This window comes from Balaenoptera ricei, chromosome 19 (assembly GCF_028023285.1).
Source record: "Balaenoptera ricei isolate mBalRic1 chromosome 19, mBalRic1.hap2, whole genome shotgun sequence".
NCBI lineage: Eukaryota > Metazoa > Chordata > Mammalia > Artiodactyla > Balaenopteridae > Balaenoptera > Balaenoptera ricei.
In genome coordinates, this window is record NC_082657.1 from 12,915,146 (window position 1) to 12,931,057 (window position 15,912).

The following is a 15,912-nucleotide window of genomic DNA, read 5'->3' on the forward strand; positions in this document are numbered from 1 at the left end:
GGTGGCTGCCAGGCCTGGAAGGCATTTCCCGGAGGTCAGCACATTCCTGCCTTCCCCGGTGGCTGAGAGTGGGCAGGGGGCATTTCGGAGAGAGGGGAGGAGGGCCCTAGCATTCTGGGTTCCTGCCAACCAGTTCCTAGTCCCCCGTGCCCTCGTGCCCTCGGGAGTGGGCCCCAACTGCTCAGTGTGGGGAGGGGGATGAATTCGCAGAGGGGCCCGCTGAGCCGATGTGAAGGGTGAGGGTGCCGACGGGGCTGAGGGCCTGGTGGCCGTGCCTGGCTGGACAATGGGGCCGAAGCTGCTGACGTGCATTTTGGGGGTAATCCCCAGCCTCTTCCCAGCCCCAGCCCCAGGCCCGGGCTCAGAAAGCCGGGAGCATCCGAGGCAGCGGCCGGGTGGGTGTGAGGGGCATGTGGGGGTACTTGTGCTCCCTGTGCCGCCCCCCGGGGCCTGGTGAGTCAGGGCAGGCTGGGGGCCGGGGGTCAGGGGATCAGGGTGAGGCCTAGTGGCCTTGGTTTGGGAGTTGGGCAGGTCTGGGTTCAAATCCTGGTGCTACCTATTACCTGCTGTGGGTGACCTTGGTGTCATTCCCCTCTCTGAGCCTCCTTGTCTGTTTTATGAAGGGGACAGACGTGTGTTGCAGGGTCTTTGGGGTCCGGCAGAACTGGGGTTGGACCCCAGCTCCACCACCCCCTAGCTGTGTAGCTAAAAATTGGGCATAATCTATCTTGCGTCCTTGATTCCAGGAGCCGAGCTTTGGGTGCCCAGCACAGTATTTAGTACATGATAGGTGCCCCCTGAAATGGCAACTCCATTAAACAGAGAAGTGGGGCCCCCCTGGCCCCAGTCTCACTCAGGCCAAAAGTCCCCTGACAAGTCTAGCTGGTCCCCTGATTTGTGTGAAGAATATAAAATATGTATAAGTAGCATTCACTCCGGGCCCGGCACTTATTAAAGTTTTTAGTCTCTCTTAACTCATTTTATCTTCACAAGAAACCCATAAGGTGGGCACTTTTACTATCCCTGTTTTAGAGATGGAGAAACTGAGGCCCAGAAAGATGCTGCGACTTGCCGAAGTTCACACAGCCAGGACATGGCTGAGCTGGGATTTGAACCCAAATTGACCAGGAGAGGGAGTAGAAGGAGTTTAATCTAGGGGCCCCAGGGACCAGCGGGGCCATGCCTGGGTGTGGAAGCCAGGGAATAGTGCTGGTGAGGGGCTGAGTCTCCAAGTGGCACTAGCAACGTGCAAATCCCAGGAGCGGGGCTCATGGTGGAGGTCTCAGCCCAGGCAAGGGAACAGCACTGGGCTGTCTCGGCTTCTCTTCTGTGGTTCCCACCCCCTTGCGGGTGGACGTAGCTGGGAGATGGGGATGTTTGTTTGCCTACCACCCACCCCCTGGTGATGTCATACCTCGGCAGCCAATGGCTGGGGTCTCCCCCTCCTCCCCCTCCCCATTCCTTTTCCCCCCCAGCTTGGGGCTGGGGCTGAGCAGACGGACCAGGAGCTCTCGAGGTGTCTGGAGGCCCAGTGGTAAGAGACCGGCCCGCCAGTTCCCTTCCTGGCCAGGCTGGGAAGCCGTGGGAATGAGACCCAGGATCTTGGGAGGTGCTGGGAGGGTGTCTGGGGCCCAGGAGGCTGCGTGGTATAGGAGTTAAAGGTACAGACCTTGGAACCAGACCCTGGGTTTAAATCCCCGTGTTCTCTTCTTTCTAGCTGTGTCGTCTTGGGCGAGATATTTCATTCTCTGTGCCTCTGCTTTCCCATCTCTAAAATGGGCTGAGGGAGGCTACCTCCCAGGGCTGACATGAGAGTAAATGAGTTGCTGCTTATAAAGAGCTGGGGCAGGATGCTGAGGGTGGGACAGGATTTTTTGTCCCTGGAATAGAGTGCTGGGGAGGCAAGGCTGATCTTGTTGGTTGGAGGCTGGTGCCCGAGCTGCATTTTGTCCCTCACCCAAAGCTCCTCTTTGGTAGGGGAGAAAGTGGGGCCACTGTGAGCAAAGGCTGGATATGAGACACTTTGAGATGCACAGACACACTTGCTGTCAGAGACTAGTTTATGTTCCTTGAGCACTTACTATATTCTCTGAATATTCTAAGCACCTACTGTTGTCTCACAATTCCTCAAAGCCACTCTTATCGGCTCCATTTTACAGATGAAGAAACTGAGGCCCTGAGAGGTGAAATACCTTGCCCAAGTATTCAAACCTGAGGAGTGCTGGAGCAGGCCCTAACGGAGGCAGCTGGAAGCCACTGCCAGAATGCCTCTCCCCCCCACATCACTAGATGGCCTCAGACAACACCTAGGGGTCCGGATGAGTCAGGTCTACCCCCCACTCCCATTGCAAGGGCACCAGATCCCTCTGGTGGTTGGGGTGGCTGAGGCTCTGAGAGGGGAGAATTCCTAGACGAGGTTGGCGCCAGCCATGGTTGGGGGAGGAGGGTACACTGAGGCAAATCTGGGGGATTCCTCAGCAGGCCCAGCTCGGCTGAGGGGCCCAGGGTACAAATGACAACCCCTCACCCCAGCCACCCTGAAGGGCATGAATGACATCTTAAATGGGCATCTAAGTTGTGATTTCCCCAGGGAGGTGTTTTCAGGAGTTAATGAGCCCAGGCAGGGAAGGATCTTTGCACATAGTAAGTGCTCAAGAAATGGGGACTCTCAGAATTCTGGAAGCTCAGGAATGTACTAGGGCAGCGTCACAGGAATCGCTCAAGAAGTGGGCTGTTGGCCTCTGGAGGGTCCTGCCTGGCCTTGATTCTCCAGGGAATCCCCATTAGATCTTCCCCTAACACAAGTCAGCCCCCCCAACCCCACCTCCCTAGCCCTCCTTCCCCTGCCTAGTGGGACAGGCAGATCTGGGAACAGAGAGTGCCCGGGGTTGGGCACTTCCAAAGCTGCTTCCTTCCGAAGCTGCTCCCACCCCATCCCACCCCAGGAGCTGGGTACGTGGCTCAGGAAGGGCACAGCTGGGCTAAATATAACCTGGGCTGGGCAGCTGTCCCGGGCAGGGATGAAGAAGCAGGGCACTCTCTCTTGCCCTCACCCTGGCTGAGCTTCCTGTGCCAGCCTCTGGGTGTGACCTTCTCTGGCCTGTCCTGGAGCAGGGAGCTTGCAGCCTAGGGGATCCTCCCCTCCTCTCCACCACCTCCTACAAGTAGCAGGCTTCTCTCACCCCCAGCTCAGGACAGACACTACGTTATATCGGGGAGTCAGAGTTAGCATTTCAGACCTGGGTTCAAGTCCCAACTCCCTCACAGTGATATCCTGGCTCTCTTTTTTTTTTTTTGGCCAGGCCACGCGGCATGTGGGATCTTAGTTCCCTGACGAGGGATCGAATCCGGGCCCCCTGCAGTGGAAGCACGGAGTCCTAACCACTGGACCGCCAGGGAATTCCCTGTGATATCCTGTTTCTTAACCCTCATTTACTCATCAGTAAAATGGGGTACCATGAGGCCATGTCTATAAAGTGTCTGCCTGGCTCAGGGTTGGCACCAACGAGGTCCCTCTAAAAATGCCTGTTCCTGGCACCCTTGATGCCCTCTGCCCAGCCCAACTCCTGCCTCAGCTGTTTTGCTGCTTGGGCCTCCTCCAGTGCTCAGAGCCACCAACGCAAGTGAAGGTGCAGCGTTGGGGTCAAGGGCACAGGTCCTAGCTGTGTGACCCCAGACAGGTCACTTGCCCTCTCTGAGCCTCAGTTTTCAACCCTAAAATAGCCATCATGTCCAGAGTGATTTCGAGGCCTAAGGGTGCCAGCATAAGGCCCAGTTCAGAGGAAATAATCCAGATGTGGGAGCCAACCACTACTTGGAGGGGCTGGGGGCTCACAGGGGAGACCAGGACCCCTAGGAGAGCCAGAGAGGAGCCTGCTGACACCGTGGGGGGGGGTAACCAGTGAAGTGGGTACAGCTGGAGCATTGAGGGGGTCCCTGTGTCCTCTATCCTGGCCAGTGGTGGGCTATGAAGGGCCATTGTGCAGCTGGGGGTGGGTGGGCAGGGGCGGAATGTGACCGGGCACAGCAGATGGGCCATTGTTTGAGGGAATGTGCCGCGTGAGGCCTGACCTTTCCCTGTGGAGTGGGGGTTGGTGGGTTGGCATGTCAGCTGGGGGCTGGGAGGACAAGGCCAGAGTCGGGGGCTCAGAGGAGGGAGACAGGATCCATCCCCTTTTCCCCAGAAGGGCCTGTTGGGGAGGCTGCACGCAAACCCCGGATCTACCTCCTTCTCGCTGTGCTGTGTGACCTTGAGCGAGGTCCTTGGCCTCTCTCAGGGCTTAGGGTTTTCTCTCTCTCTTTTTTTTTTTAAACTATTTTTTATTGGAGTATAGTTGATTTACAATGTTGTGGGGTTAGGGTTTTCTGCGGTGAGGTGGAAAGTGAAGGTCTCAGCACAGGACTGGCAAAGAGTAACCACGCAATGCCCATTACTTATTATCCGTATGAGCAGCTGGGGCTTTCAGACAAGTTCAAGTCCTGGCTGGGTCATTTGTGACCCAGGAAAGTGACTTTCCTTCTCCCAGCCTCAGGTGTCTTCTTTGTAACAAGCTCAGTAATTGTATTGACCTCACAGGGGTGTTCTGAAATCCACATGCAATGACCCCTGTGGGATATTCGACACAAGATCAAGACCACAGGAAGTTCTTAGTGATAATCATAGCAAGTGCTTATGAAGTGCACACCATGTGCCTGGCACTGTATATTTACAAACACATTTGACCCTCCTAACAGCCCTGGGAGGTAGGTGCCCTCATTCTCCCCATTTTATAGATGAGGAGACTGAGGCACAGAGAGGTGAGGTGATTTGCCTACAGGGAGTACATGGCAGTGGATATAATGATTTTACAGTGAATTTGGCCCCCTCAGTCAGCTGAGGTGGTTGGTGTAGGGGCTCTGCTGTCAGAAAGGCCTAGGAGTCAGTTCTAGCTATACTGCCTGCCATGTCACCTTGGATAAAGGTCTTCCGAGCCTTAGTGCCCCCACCTGCACTATGGGGATAGAGTACCCTTTTTTTTTTTTTTTTTTTTGCCACACCACTCAGGATGCAGGATCTTAGTTCCCTGACCAGTGATCAAACCTGTGCCCTGTGCAGTGGAAGCGCGGAGTCCTAACCACTAGACTGCCAGGGAATTCCTGGGGATAGAGTACTGACAGAGTGTGGGACGGGTCAGACACTCAGGAAGCAATCAGTGGGGTTAGCTGATAGTAATGCTCACGTTATTCTTCTTAGAGCCCCGGACCCAGGAGGCCCAAGGAGCTGGAGGTGACCCTGAGGTGAGCACTGGCTGGTGCCACATGCCCCTCCCTGCCCCTCCCTCGCCTGTCTGGAGCCTCATGACCTGGTCTCTCCCTGGCAGGCAGCGAGACCCCAGAGGAAGGGCGCGAGCCCCGCAGACGACTGTGCACCACCCCAGGCTGGGCTCCTGTCAGGAGGGGGTGCTTGTTCCCAGGCAGTGGTAAGAGGACAGCTGGGATGGGGGGGGGCCCTTCTCCCCTTCTCATACCCACCTTGACCTCTCCCTTTAAGCCCAGCCTTCTCCTCTCATCCTCTCCTGGCCTCAAGCCTCCATCCCTGCCCCTGGAGGCTCAGAGGCAGCTGCTCCATGCAGAACTGAAACTGGTCCTGCAGCAGAAGGGAGAGAGGAAGCAGGAGCCTGGGGCCCAGGTGACTCCCAGCAGCGCCATGGAGGCCAGGAGCCGGAGTGTTGAGGTGAGCACCCAACACATCCTGCAAGGGGGACTTGTGGGGCCTTGGTGGGAGGCACGGACTAGGGTAGCAAGGAGACACTTCCTGGCTTCTCTGTGCCTCAGTCTCCCCATCTGTGAAATGGAGATAGCTGCAGGGCCTATTTTATGGGTCACTGTGAAGGAAAAAAAAATTAACATTTGTAATGTGCTTAACACAGTACCTGGCACAGACTAAGATTCAAAGAAGCTAATTCATTGAGCATAATGGAATTATATTAACAATAATAAGCTTAAAAAAATAGAGTTGAAACCCTTCATCAGAAGAGGCAGGATGGTGTAGGGGTTAAAGACACGGGCTGTGGACCCATGGGCTTACATCCCAACCCTACCACTTCAGCTGTACAGCCCTGAACAGATGACCTGAACTTTCTAACCCTCAGTTTCCCCATCGGTGAAATGGGGCAATGGTCCCCACCTCAGAGGGTGCTGAGGACTCACACTTGTGTCATTTGCCCAGGGCCTGGTACCTAGGAAGCCTCCTCGAAAGTTAACGGCTTTCGCTGTCATGGAGACAGAGCACTAGCACTGACTGCATCCCATTGGATGCCAGGCACAGAGTGGGTCTCCTTTTACAGGAGCCAAGCTGAGGCCGAGGGGTGGCAGGCAGGGAGTAAAGTGCACGGAGGCCACTGCCTACAGGACAGCTTATGGGCTCTGAGGTCACAGACCTGAGGTTGAGGCCCCACTGCTTAACTTGCTGTGTGGCATTAGGCAGTCACTTCACTTCTCTGGACCTCTGCGTCCTACTCTGTGACTGCCCAAGCTGCGGGGAGGATGAAAGGAGATGCCACACATAAAATGCTTAGCCCAGGGCCTAAGGGTGGTGGTGATGGTCATGCTTTCCCCTGCTGCCTCTACCACAACTCTTCCTACCCCTTCTCACCATGCTCCGCCCAGCTCTCCAGTCCCCGGGCCACTGCTGTGGAGCATCTGGCCAGACCTGCTTTCCCCTCTCCAAGCCCTGGGCTCAACCGCAGTCTGTACCAGCCTCGATGCACTACCCACTACAGCAACCCCTCACATCTCTGTTGCTTCAGGTCTCAGCTCACAGTCAGAGACTCCTTCCAGTACACCCATGTTACCCAACTTTACAGTAGGGAAATGGGTCCAGAGAGGGCAAAGCCCCCCGCCCCGCCGAGACACACAGCAGATTGGGTTCCTGGATGGTTGTGGAACTGAGGCCTTTCACTGTTTCTTCTGGGAAGCCCGGGTGCGGATCCCACAGTGCACTGCTGGGCCAGGGCCAGGTCAGCACCATTTACAGTAAATACCAGGAATACCACGTCTGCCAGCCCACCACTCATTACCCACGCACCCTTCTTCACTGGATTCCCTCTCCAATGGGCGTTATGCAGGGCTTGGGGTCATAGGGCACAGTCACACACATCAAGCCTTCAAGGCGGCCAGTCCCACCTGCACCCCTCCATACCGCACCACTATGGGTCGGCCCTTTCTTCGGGACCCCATCCTCCATCCCATCCTTGTTCTGCTGTTATTAAAGCCCCTCCCCATAGTTCAAACCCGTCCACAGACTATGGGTCCCCTCCGCACCTCCACGGTTACACTCTAGCCGCACCCGTCTATCTTTCGCCGCTCCTCTCAGGCAACCGTCCTCTATCCGCAAATGCTCCAACCCTAGCCCCGCCCCGAACTGGCCACGCCCCTTGGGGCGGGGGGAGGCACAGCCCCGCCCTCATATCAAGCCCGCCTCTCAGTCACCACTCAGGTTCCTCTGGCTTCCCCACCCCGCCCCTCCTCTACAACACCGCCCCGTGCCCCGCCTCTCCCGACAGCGGAATTTGGGGCTCCACCAGGCCTGTGAGCCTCGAGAGCCGTTGAACCCTTTCGCGGGGTCTCACTGAGCGAGCGGCCCTCGTGCTCACTTAAAGGGGAGATGCTGGAGAGGGTGGGCCCGCACAACCTGCCTGAGCCCCGCCGAGGCGCCAGTGCCCTGAGGACCTGGTTAGGAGCCGCTTTTAAGCTCAATGGCGGGCTCTGGGCGAGGTCCCGCCCTAGCGCCCCATGGCGACCCCTCGCCGCCCTCCGCAGGAGCTGAGACGGGCGGAGTTGGTGGAGATCATCGTGGAGACGGAGGCGCAGACCGGGGTCAGCGGCATCAACGTAGCCGGCGGCGGCAAGGAGGGAATCTTCGTCCGCGAGCTGCGTGAGGACTCACCTGCGGCCAGGAGCCTCAGCCTGCAGGAAGGTGAGCGGGGCGGGGGCATGAGGCGGGGCTTTCCTGCGGGGGCGGGGTTGGGAAACTGCCCTGGGTACCGGGACCAGGAGGCGGGGTTAAGGGCTAGGGGCGGGGCTTTGTGTTACCTATCGGCTTTGCGGTTGATCCGAGCAGGAGCTCTGGAGGTTCATTGTCTCGGTTCGACTCCGAGATGTGCAGTTTACTATCTTGTGATCTTTCTGTGCCTCGGTTTTCTCACCTCTAAAATGGGACTAGTTCTAGTACTTATCTCATAGGGTTATTATGTGGATTAATTGAGTCAGTATTTGAAAACACAGCACGTAGCTAAGTGGCACATGGTAAGCACTAAGTAAGTGCTAGTTATTGTTTTGTTGTTGAGGCTGAAGAAAAGAGGCGGAGTTAACAACTTGGAGGGAGTGGGGAGGGGAGCTTAGTAAGGGATATTTTAGGTAACATGGCTGAGGCTGATGCGATTTATTCATGCAACAACTATTTACTAAGTACCTTCTATTTCCACATATTATTCTGGGTGCTTGGGCTACTGCAGTGAACAAAACAGATAACACTCTCTGCACTTATGGAGCTTACGTTCTAGTGAGGAGAGACATATTTAAGCAAAATATGTAAAATACACAGTAAATTAGAAGGCAATATATGCTTACGCATGCCAGGATGGAAGCTGCATCTTTAAAAATTAATTAATTAATTAATTAATGGCTGCGTTGGGTCTTCATTGCTGCTCCCGGGCTTTCTCTAGTTGCGGCGATTGGGGGCTGCTCTTCGTAGTGGTGGGCGGGCTTCTCATTGCAGTGGCTTCTCTTGTTGCGGAGCACAGGCTCTAGGCGCGTGGGCTTCAGTAGTTGTGGCACACGGGCTTCAGTAGTTGTGGCGCGTGGGCTCAGTAGTTGTGGCTCACGGACTCTAGAGCGCAGGCTCAGTAGTTGTGGCGCACGGGCTTAGTTGCTCCGCGGCATGTGGGATCTTCCCGGACCAGGGCTCGAACCCGTGTCCCCTGCATTGGCAGGTGGATTCTTAACCACTGTGCCACCGGGGAAGTCCCGGAAGCTGCATTTTTAAATAGGGTGAGCCAGGAAGAGCAGAAAGGCCTGAAGAAGGTAAGGGAATGAGCTATGTGGCCATCTGGAGGAGCATTCCAGGCAGAGAGAACAGCCAGTGCAAATGCCCCAAGATGGGAGCGTGCCTGGCTTGTTGGAGGAACAGCAAGGAAGCCAGGGTGGATGGAGTAGAGTTAATGAAGAGTAGAGTAAGAGATGAGGCCAGAGAGGTAAGAGAAAGGGTAGTTTTTAGAGGGCTTTATAGGCCATGGGGAAGACTTTGACTTTTAATCTGGAAGGTTTGTTAGTGAAGAAAGAACATGAATTGACTGTGTTGAAATGCTGTGTTAGCGGTAGACTGGTGGTGATGGGGGGCAGGATGGGGAGCAGGAAAAGAGGCTACTGTGATTATCCAGGTAAGAGATTGGTGATGCTTGGGGCCAAAAGAGTGTTATTGGAGATGAAGAGAAGGGTTTGGATTCTGGATATCATTTGGGTCTCAAGCAGGGGTTCAAGCAGATGAAGTCTGGGACTTGACCATTGGACTTAACTGCACAGAGATCACTGCATGGCATCTTGAGAGGAGCAGTTCAAGGCTCTGGGAAGCGGGTGTCAAAAGTGTAATCGGAGAGGTGGAAATAATGCAGCTAGACAACTCAATGAATTTTGCCGTCAAGGTGAAGAGCCCTCAGGACTGGATATGGGGTGGGTTGGAAAGAGAGGGATCAAGGATGTGTCCAGGGATTCTCGACCTGAGAATGGAGTTGGTAGTCCCACAAATGGGGAACACTGGGGCTGGAGCTTGTTTGCAGGAAAACCAGGAATATAGTTTGGATCTGTCAGATGAGAGGTGGACCCCAAGGTGGAGATGTGGAGGGATAGTTGGATATTTGAGTCTAGAATGGAGGGGGGAGTGCTGGGCTGGAGAGATACACTTGGGAGTCAGCATATTTATGATCTTTAAACTCCTGAATCTGGATGAGCTTCCCAAAGGGATGAGTGTAGCATGTAGATGGAGCAGAGGAGAGGTCCAAGGCCTGAGCTCTGGGACTGTGTGTCTTTAAGAGGTCTGGGAGATGGGGAGGAACCATCCCAGGAGGCTGAGAAGGAACCTCGAGGGAGGTTCCAGAGGGTGTGGCACCCTGGAAGCCAAGCCAAGCAAGTAGATGAAGGAGAGGAGAGTGAAGCTGGGTCTCAAGCAGGAGTTCAAGCAGATGAAGTCTGGGACTTGACCGTTGGACTTAACTACACAGAGGTCACTTCATGGGACCGTGAGAGGAGCAGTTCAAGGCTCTGGGAGGGGGGATGTAAAAAGTGTAACTGGAGAACTAGAAATAATGCAGCTAGACAACTCAATGAATTTTGCCATCAAGGTGAACAGATAAATGGGGCAGGAGCTCCAGAAGGAGTGAGGTCAAGACAACCTTTCTTATGGGAGAAAGAATGGTATGTTGTATGCTGATGGGAATAATGTAGACGAGAAGGACAAATTGATAATGTGGGGAGAGAGGGAAGAATTGCTGGAGTGTGTCCCTGAAAAGGTGGTGGAGGGATTGACCAGAGCTAGGAGTGGGGATGGTTTATCCCTACCTAGAACAGGTGGAGAGTAGAGAAAATCGCCACAGGATCAGGGGGGTGAATAATGGGGCGGGAGCTTCTGGAAGTTCTCTTCTGATTCTGTTCTCTCAGTAAAAGAAGCAAAGTTAGTGTCTGAAGTGTGCGGATGGGGGAGGGGAGTAGAAAGGGGAGTGGTGTGACCTGAATGGGCTTGGATTTGCTCAGTGAGGGAGACGGTGCTAAGGCCGAGGCCGTGGCTTTGTCCTTAAGTGTCAGAACCTCAAACCAGGAGGAACTTTGCGTCTCAATCTTGTGCTCGGGTATAGGCGGGACCAAAAATTTGGGAGGTGCCTCGCTGCACAGGCTCCAGAGGAGTGGGCGGAACCAGGCCTGGGCGGAGCCGAGAGATGCCCACGCCCCGCCCACCTCCACCTGGCCTGCAGGGGACCAGCTGCTGAGCGCCCGAGTGTTCTTCGAGAACTTCAAGTACGAGGACGCACTACGCCTGCTGCAATGCGCCGAGCCTTACAAGGTCTCCTTCTGCCTGAAGCGCACTGTGCCCACCGGGGACCTGGCGCTGCGGCCTGGGACCGTGGCCGGCTACGAGATCAAGGGCCCGCGGGCCAAGGTGGCCAAGCTGGTACGCGTGCTTAGCCCGGTTACGGCCCTGGACTGCCCCAGCGATCCTGTCTCTGCGCCGTGAGCCCCACTGCCCCACACTGGTGGGCCAGCCTTGCCCTCTGTCTCGTCACTAACCCAGCGCTAATCCCATCCACTGCCTCCTGTTCTCTGCCCCTAAACTCCTCCCTGGGGAGGGGGACCCACCCATCCCAAACCAGGACCCTCACCCACCTCGTCAGGGGTCCTGAACCAGGGCGCTCTGGACCAGAGAGGCCAGGTTCAAGCCTGAGGGCAGCTCATTTACTGCTGAGTGACCCTTGACAAGTTTCTTTCCCTCCTTGGGCCTCAGTTTCCCCATCACTAGAGTGAGGGTTTGGGGGAAAATCCTGGATGAGGAGCCAGAAGTCTTGGGTCACAGTTTGTACACTCCTGTTGATTCACTGTAAGATTCTAAATGAAAGTCTTTGCCTTCCGGGGCAGTAAGAGTGAAATGACAGGCAGGAAGTGGGGATGGTGTTTTGGGGACAAGATGCTCAATCCAGCACATCCCCAGCCTGGTAAAATAACCACATGGGGCTCCCCCTGTCCACCCCAGGCCTCCCACTGTCCCACCGCCTCCTGCCTCTCTCCTCTCTCCCCAGAACATCCAGAGTCTGTCCCCTGTGAAGAAGAAGAAGATGGTGGTGCCCGGGGCCCTGGGGGTCCCTGCAGACCTGGCCCCTGTTGACGTCGAATTCTCCTTTCCCAAGTTCTCCCGTCTGCGTCGAGGCCTCAAAGCCGAGGCTGTCAAAGGTCCTGTCCCAGCTGCCCCCACCCGCCGGCGCCTCCAGCTGCCTCGGCTACGTGTCCGAGAAGTGGCCGAAGAGGCCCAGGTAGCCCGACTGGCCGCTGCCGCTCCTCCCCCCAGGAAGGCCAAAGCAGAGGCCGAGGTGGCTGCAGGAGCCCGATTCACAGCTCCCCAGGTGGAGCTGGTTGGGCCTCGGCTGCCGGGTGCTGAGGTGGGTGTCCCCCAGGTCGCAGCCCCCAAGGGGCCGGGGGAGGCGGCCCCTGCGGCAGAGGTAGTCAGCGGCTTTGCCCTCCACTTGCCAGCCCTTGGGCTGGGAGCCCCAGCTGCACCTGCTGTGGAGCCTGCGGCTGGAGGGATCCAGGTCCCCCAAGTGGAGCTGCCCACCTTGCCCTCGCTACCCACTCTGCCCACACTTCCCTGCCTGGAGACCCGGGAAGGGGCTGCGGCAGTGATGGTGCCCACCCTGGACGTGGCAGCGCCTACAGTGGAGGTGGACCTGGCCTTGCCTGGTGCAGAGGTGGAGGCCCGAGCAGAGGCGCCTGAGGTGGCCCTGAAGATGCCCCGCCTCAGTTTCCCCCGCTTTGGGGCTCGAGCAAAGGAAGTTGCTGAGGCCAAGGTGGCCAAGGGCAGCCCTGAGGCCAGGGTGAAGGGGCCCAAACTTCGAATGCCCACCTTTGGGCTTTCTCTCCTGGAGCCCCGGCCCGCTGTCCCTGAAGCCGTTGAGAGCAAGCTGAAGCTGCCCACCATCAAGATGCCCTCCTTTGGCATCGGGGTCTCGCCGCCTGAGGTCAAGGTGCCCAAGGGGCCTGAGGTGAAGCTCCCCAAGGCCACAGAAGTCAAGGTCCCCAAAATGCCCGAGGCAGGCCTTCCAGATGTGCGACTCCCAGAGGTGGAGCTCCCCAAAGTGTCAGAGATGAAACTCCCAAAGGTGCCGGAGATGGCTGTGCCAGAGGTGAGGCTTCCAGAGGTGCAGCTGCCGAAGGTCCCTGAGGTGAAACTCCCGAAGGTGCCCGAGATGGCCGTGCCAGAAGTGCAGCTCCCAGAAGTGCAGCTCCCGAAAGTCCCAGAGCTGAAGCTGCCAAAGGTACCCGAGATGAAATGCCCCGAAATGAAACTCCCAAAGGTGCCTGAGATGGCTGTGCCAGAGGTGCGACTCCCAGAGGTACAGCTGCCAAAAGTCTCGGAGATGAAACTCCCCAAGTTGCCTGAGATGGTCGTGCCGGACGTGCACCTCCCGGAAGTGCAGCTGCCAAAAGTCTCAGAGATGAAAGTCCCCGACGTGAAACTCCCTGAGATGAAGCTCCCAAAGGTGCCCGAGATGGCTGTGCCAGAGGTGCGACTCCCAGAGGTAGAGCTGCCAAAAGTCTCGGAGATAAAACTCCCCAAGTTGCCTGAGATAGTCGTGCCGGACGTGCACCTCCCGGAAGTGCAGCTGCCAAAGGTGTCGGAGATGCGGCTGCCAGAAGTGGAGGCGCCAAAGGTCCCAGATGTGCATCTGCCGAAGGCACCTGAGGTGAAGCTGCCCAAGGCTCCAGAGGTGCAGCTAAAAGCTGCCAGGGCAGAGGAAGCAGAGGGGGTAGAATTTGGCTTCAAGATGTCCAAGATGACCATGCCCAAGCTAGGGAGGGCAGAGTCCCCATCTCGAGGCAAGCCAGGTGAGGCTGGTGCTGAGGTCTTGGGGAAGCTGGTGACGCTTCCCTGTCTGAAGCCAGAGATGGGCAGCGAGGCTCGTGTGGGTGTCCCCTCTCTCACACTGCCCTCAGTGGAACTAGACCTGCCCGGGGCCTTCGGCCTGGAGGGGCAGGTCCCAGCAGCCGACGTGGGCAAGGTGGAGCAGTCAGAAGCCCCTGGGGTGGTAGCAGGGGTCGGGGAAATGGCCTTCTGGTTGCCCTCTGTTGAGATCATCACGCCACAGCTGCCCACAGTGGAGGTTGAGGAAGGGCAAGCAGAGGTGACGGAGGTGAAAGTCAAGCCTTCCTCCAAGTTCTCCCTGCCCAAGTTTGGACTCTCGGGGCCAAAGGTGACCAAGGCAGAGGCTGAGGGGGCTGGACGAGCCGCCAAGCTAAAGGTGTCCAAGTTTGCCATCTCACTCCCCAAGGCTCGGGTGGGCACCGAGGCGGAGGCCAGAGGGACGGGGGAGGCAGGCCTGCTGCCCGCCCTCGATCTGTCCATCCCACAGCTCAGCCTGGATTCCCATCTGCCCACAGGCAAGGTGGAGGTGGCAGGGACTGATGCCAAGCTCAAGGGGCCCAGGTTCGGCCTGCCCAAGTTTGGGGTCAGAGGCCGGGACAGCGAGGCGGGAGAACTAGTGCCAGGGGCGGCTGAGTTGGAGGGCAAGAGCAGGGGTTGGGATGCGAGGGTGAAGATGCCCAAGCTGAAGATGCCCTCCTTTGGGCTGGCTCGAGGGAAGGAAGCAGAAATCCAAGGGGGGCGAGTCAGCCCCGGGGAAAAGCCAGAGTCCACGGCTGTGCAGCTTAAGATCCCTGAGGTGGAACTGGTTACTCTCGGGGCCCAGGAGGAAGGGCAAATGTCCGCAACCAGACAGGTGGGCACTGAGGGCCAGGACGGGGGGCCGAGGGGGCCGCTATGCATCTCCCTGCCCCAGGTGGAGCTGCCCAGCTTTGGGGAGGCTGGCCTGGGTGTCACCCCCGGGCAGCAGGCCAAGAGTGCATCTCCTCCAGCAGAGAGCACACCAGGCTATAGGATCCAGGTGCCTCAGGTGGCCTTGTCTCTACCTGGAGCCCAGGTGGTGGGTGAGGGTGTCTTCAAGACGCCCGCTGTGACAGTGCCCCAGCTTGAGCTGGACGTGGGGCTGAGCCGAGAGGTGCAGGTGCGTGAGGCAGCCACGGGTGAGGGCGGGCTGAGGCTGAAGATGCCCACGCTGGGGGCTAGAGATGCGGCGGGGGGTGAGGGGCCTAGGGACCAGCCCCCAGGGGCCGAGCGCACCTTCCACCTCTCGCTGCCTGACGTGGAGCTCTCCCCGCCCGCTGTGGGCAGCCATGCCGAATACCAGGTGTCCGAGGGCGAGGGGGATGCCGGCCACAAGCTCAAGGTGCGGCTGCCCCGGTTCGGCCTGGCACGGGCCAAGGAGGGGGCTGAGGAGGCCGAGAAGGCCAAGAACCCAAAACTCAGGCTGCCCCGCGTGGGCTTCAGCCAGAGCGAGGCGGCCGGTGGGGAAGGCTCCCCCAGCCCCGAGGAGGAGGAGGAGGAGGGCTGCGGGGAAGGGGCCTCCGGGCGCCGAGGCCGCGTCCGAGTCCGCTTGCCCCGTGTGGGCCTGACTACCCCTTCCAAGGCCTCTCGGGGGCAGGAGGGCGAGGCGGCCCCCAAGTCACCTGGAGGGGAGAAGTCACCCAAGTTCCGCTTCCCCCGGGTGTCCCTAAGCCCCAAGGCCCAGGAGGAAGGTGGATTCCGAGTCCGGCTGCCCAACGTGGGGTTTTCGGAGACGGGGCCTCCAGGCCCCGCGAGGATGGAGGGGGCTCAGGCTGCCGTCATCTGAAACCCCTCAGCAGAGGGAGACGCCCATCCCCCTCCTCGTTTTGTGTGTGAGATAACTAGCACTAACCCTCAGAGGGCTGGGAGGCGGGCGACTGACCGGGTCAGGGCCGGGGAGTCCGTGCCTGGCTCTTTGGCAGGAGTGCCCGTGTCTTGCCAAGCCATGTGAATAAAATAATCCAGAGGTAGCTTTGTGTCAGGTCTCCTCTGTGTGTGTTTGTAGAGGTTGGGGGTGGGGGGCGGGTGCAGAGAAAGGAGTCCCTTGAGGATGGCCTGAAGGGATCCTTTGTGCAGTGAGACAGGCCACCCCTGGTCTGAGGAGAGTCTGGGAGGCCTTGGGGTGGGCCTGGTGGGAGGGGGCTGTCCTAGCCCTTCAGAATTCCCAGGGGCCTCTGAGCTGGGGAAGTTCTCCAGCAGAACCCAGCTGCGGGACCCCTCTGCGGGAGACTCTG

General features: G+C 57.9%; 1 protein-coding gene across 3 annotated transcripts; it reads left to right on the plus strand.

Annotated features, from left to right (window-relative positions):
• The first annotated feature begins 378 nt into the window (after positions 1-378).
• On the plus strand, positions 379-15,648 carry PRX (periaxin). Of its 3 annotated transcripts, XM_059904948.1 has the most exons (7): positions 379-395; positions 5,234-5,277; positions 5,361-5,459; positions 5,567-5,713; positions 7,801-7,957; positions 11,004-11,200; positions 11,823-15,648. In XM_059904948.1, the coding sequence occupies exons 4-7, from the start codon at positions 5,687-5,689 to the stop codon at positions 15,462-15,464; spliced, it is 4,023 nt and encodes a 1,340-aa protein (XP_059760931.1). In that variant the 5' UTR covers positions 379-395; positions 5,234-5,277; positions 5,361-5,459; positions 5,567-5,686; the 3' UTR covers positions 15,465-15,648. The 3 variants fall into 3 exon arrangements, with proteins under 3 accessions (XP_059760931.1, XP_059760930.1, XP_059760929.1); XM_059904947.1 differs by lacking the exons at positions 379-395; positions 5,234-5,277 and having other exon boundaries at positions 5,384-5,459; positions 5,613-5,713; XM_059904946.1 differs by lacking the exons at positions 379-395; positions 5,234-5,277; positions 5,361-5,459; positions 5,567-5,713; positions 7,801-7,957 and having other exon boundaries at positions 10,766-11,200.
• Positions 15,649-15,912: the final 264 nt, after the last annotated feature.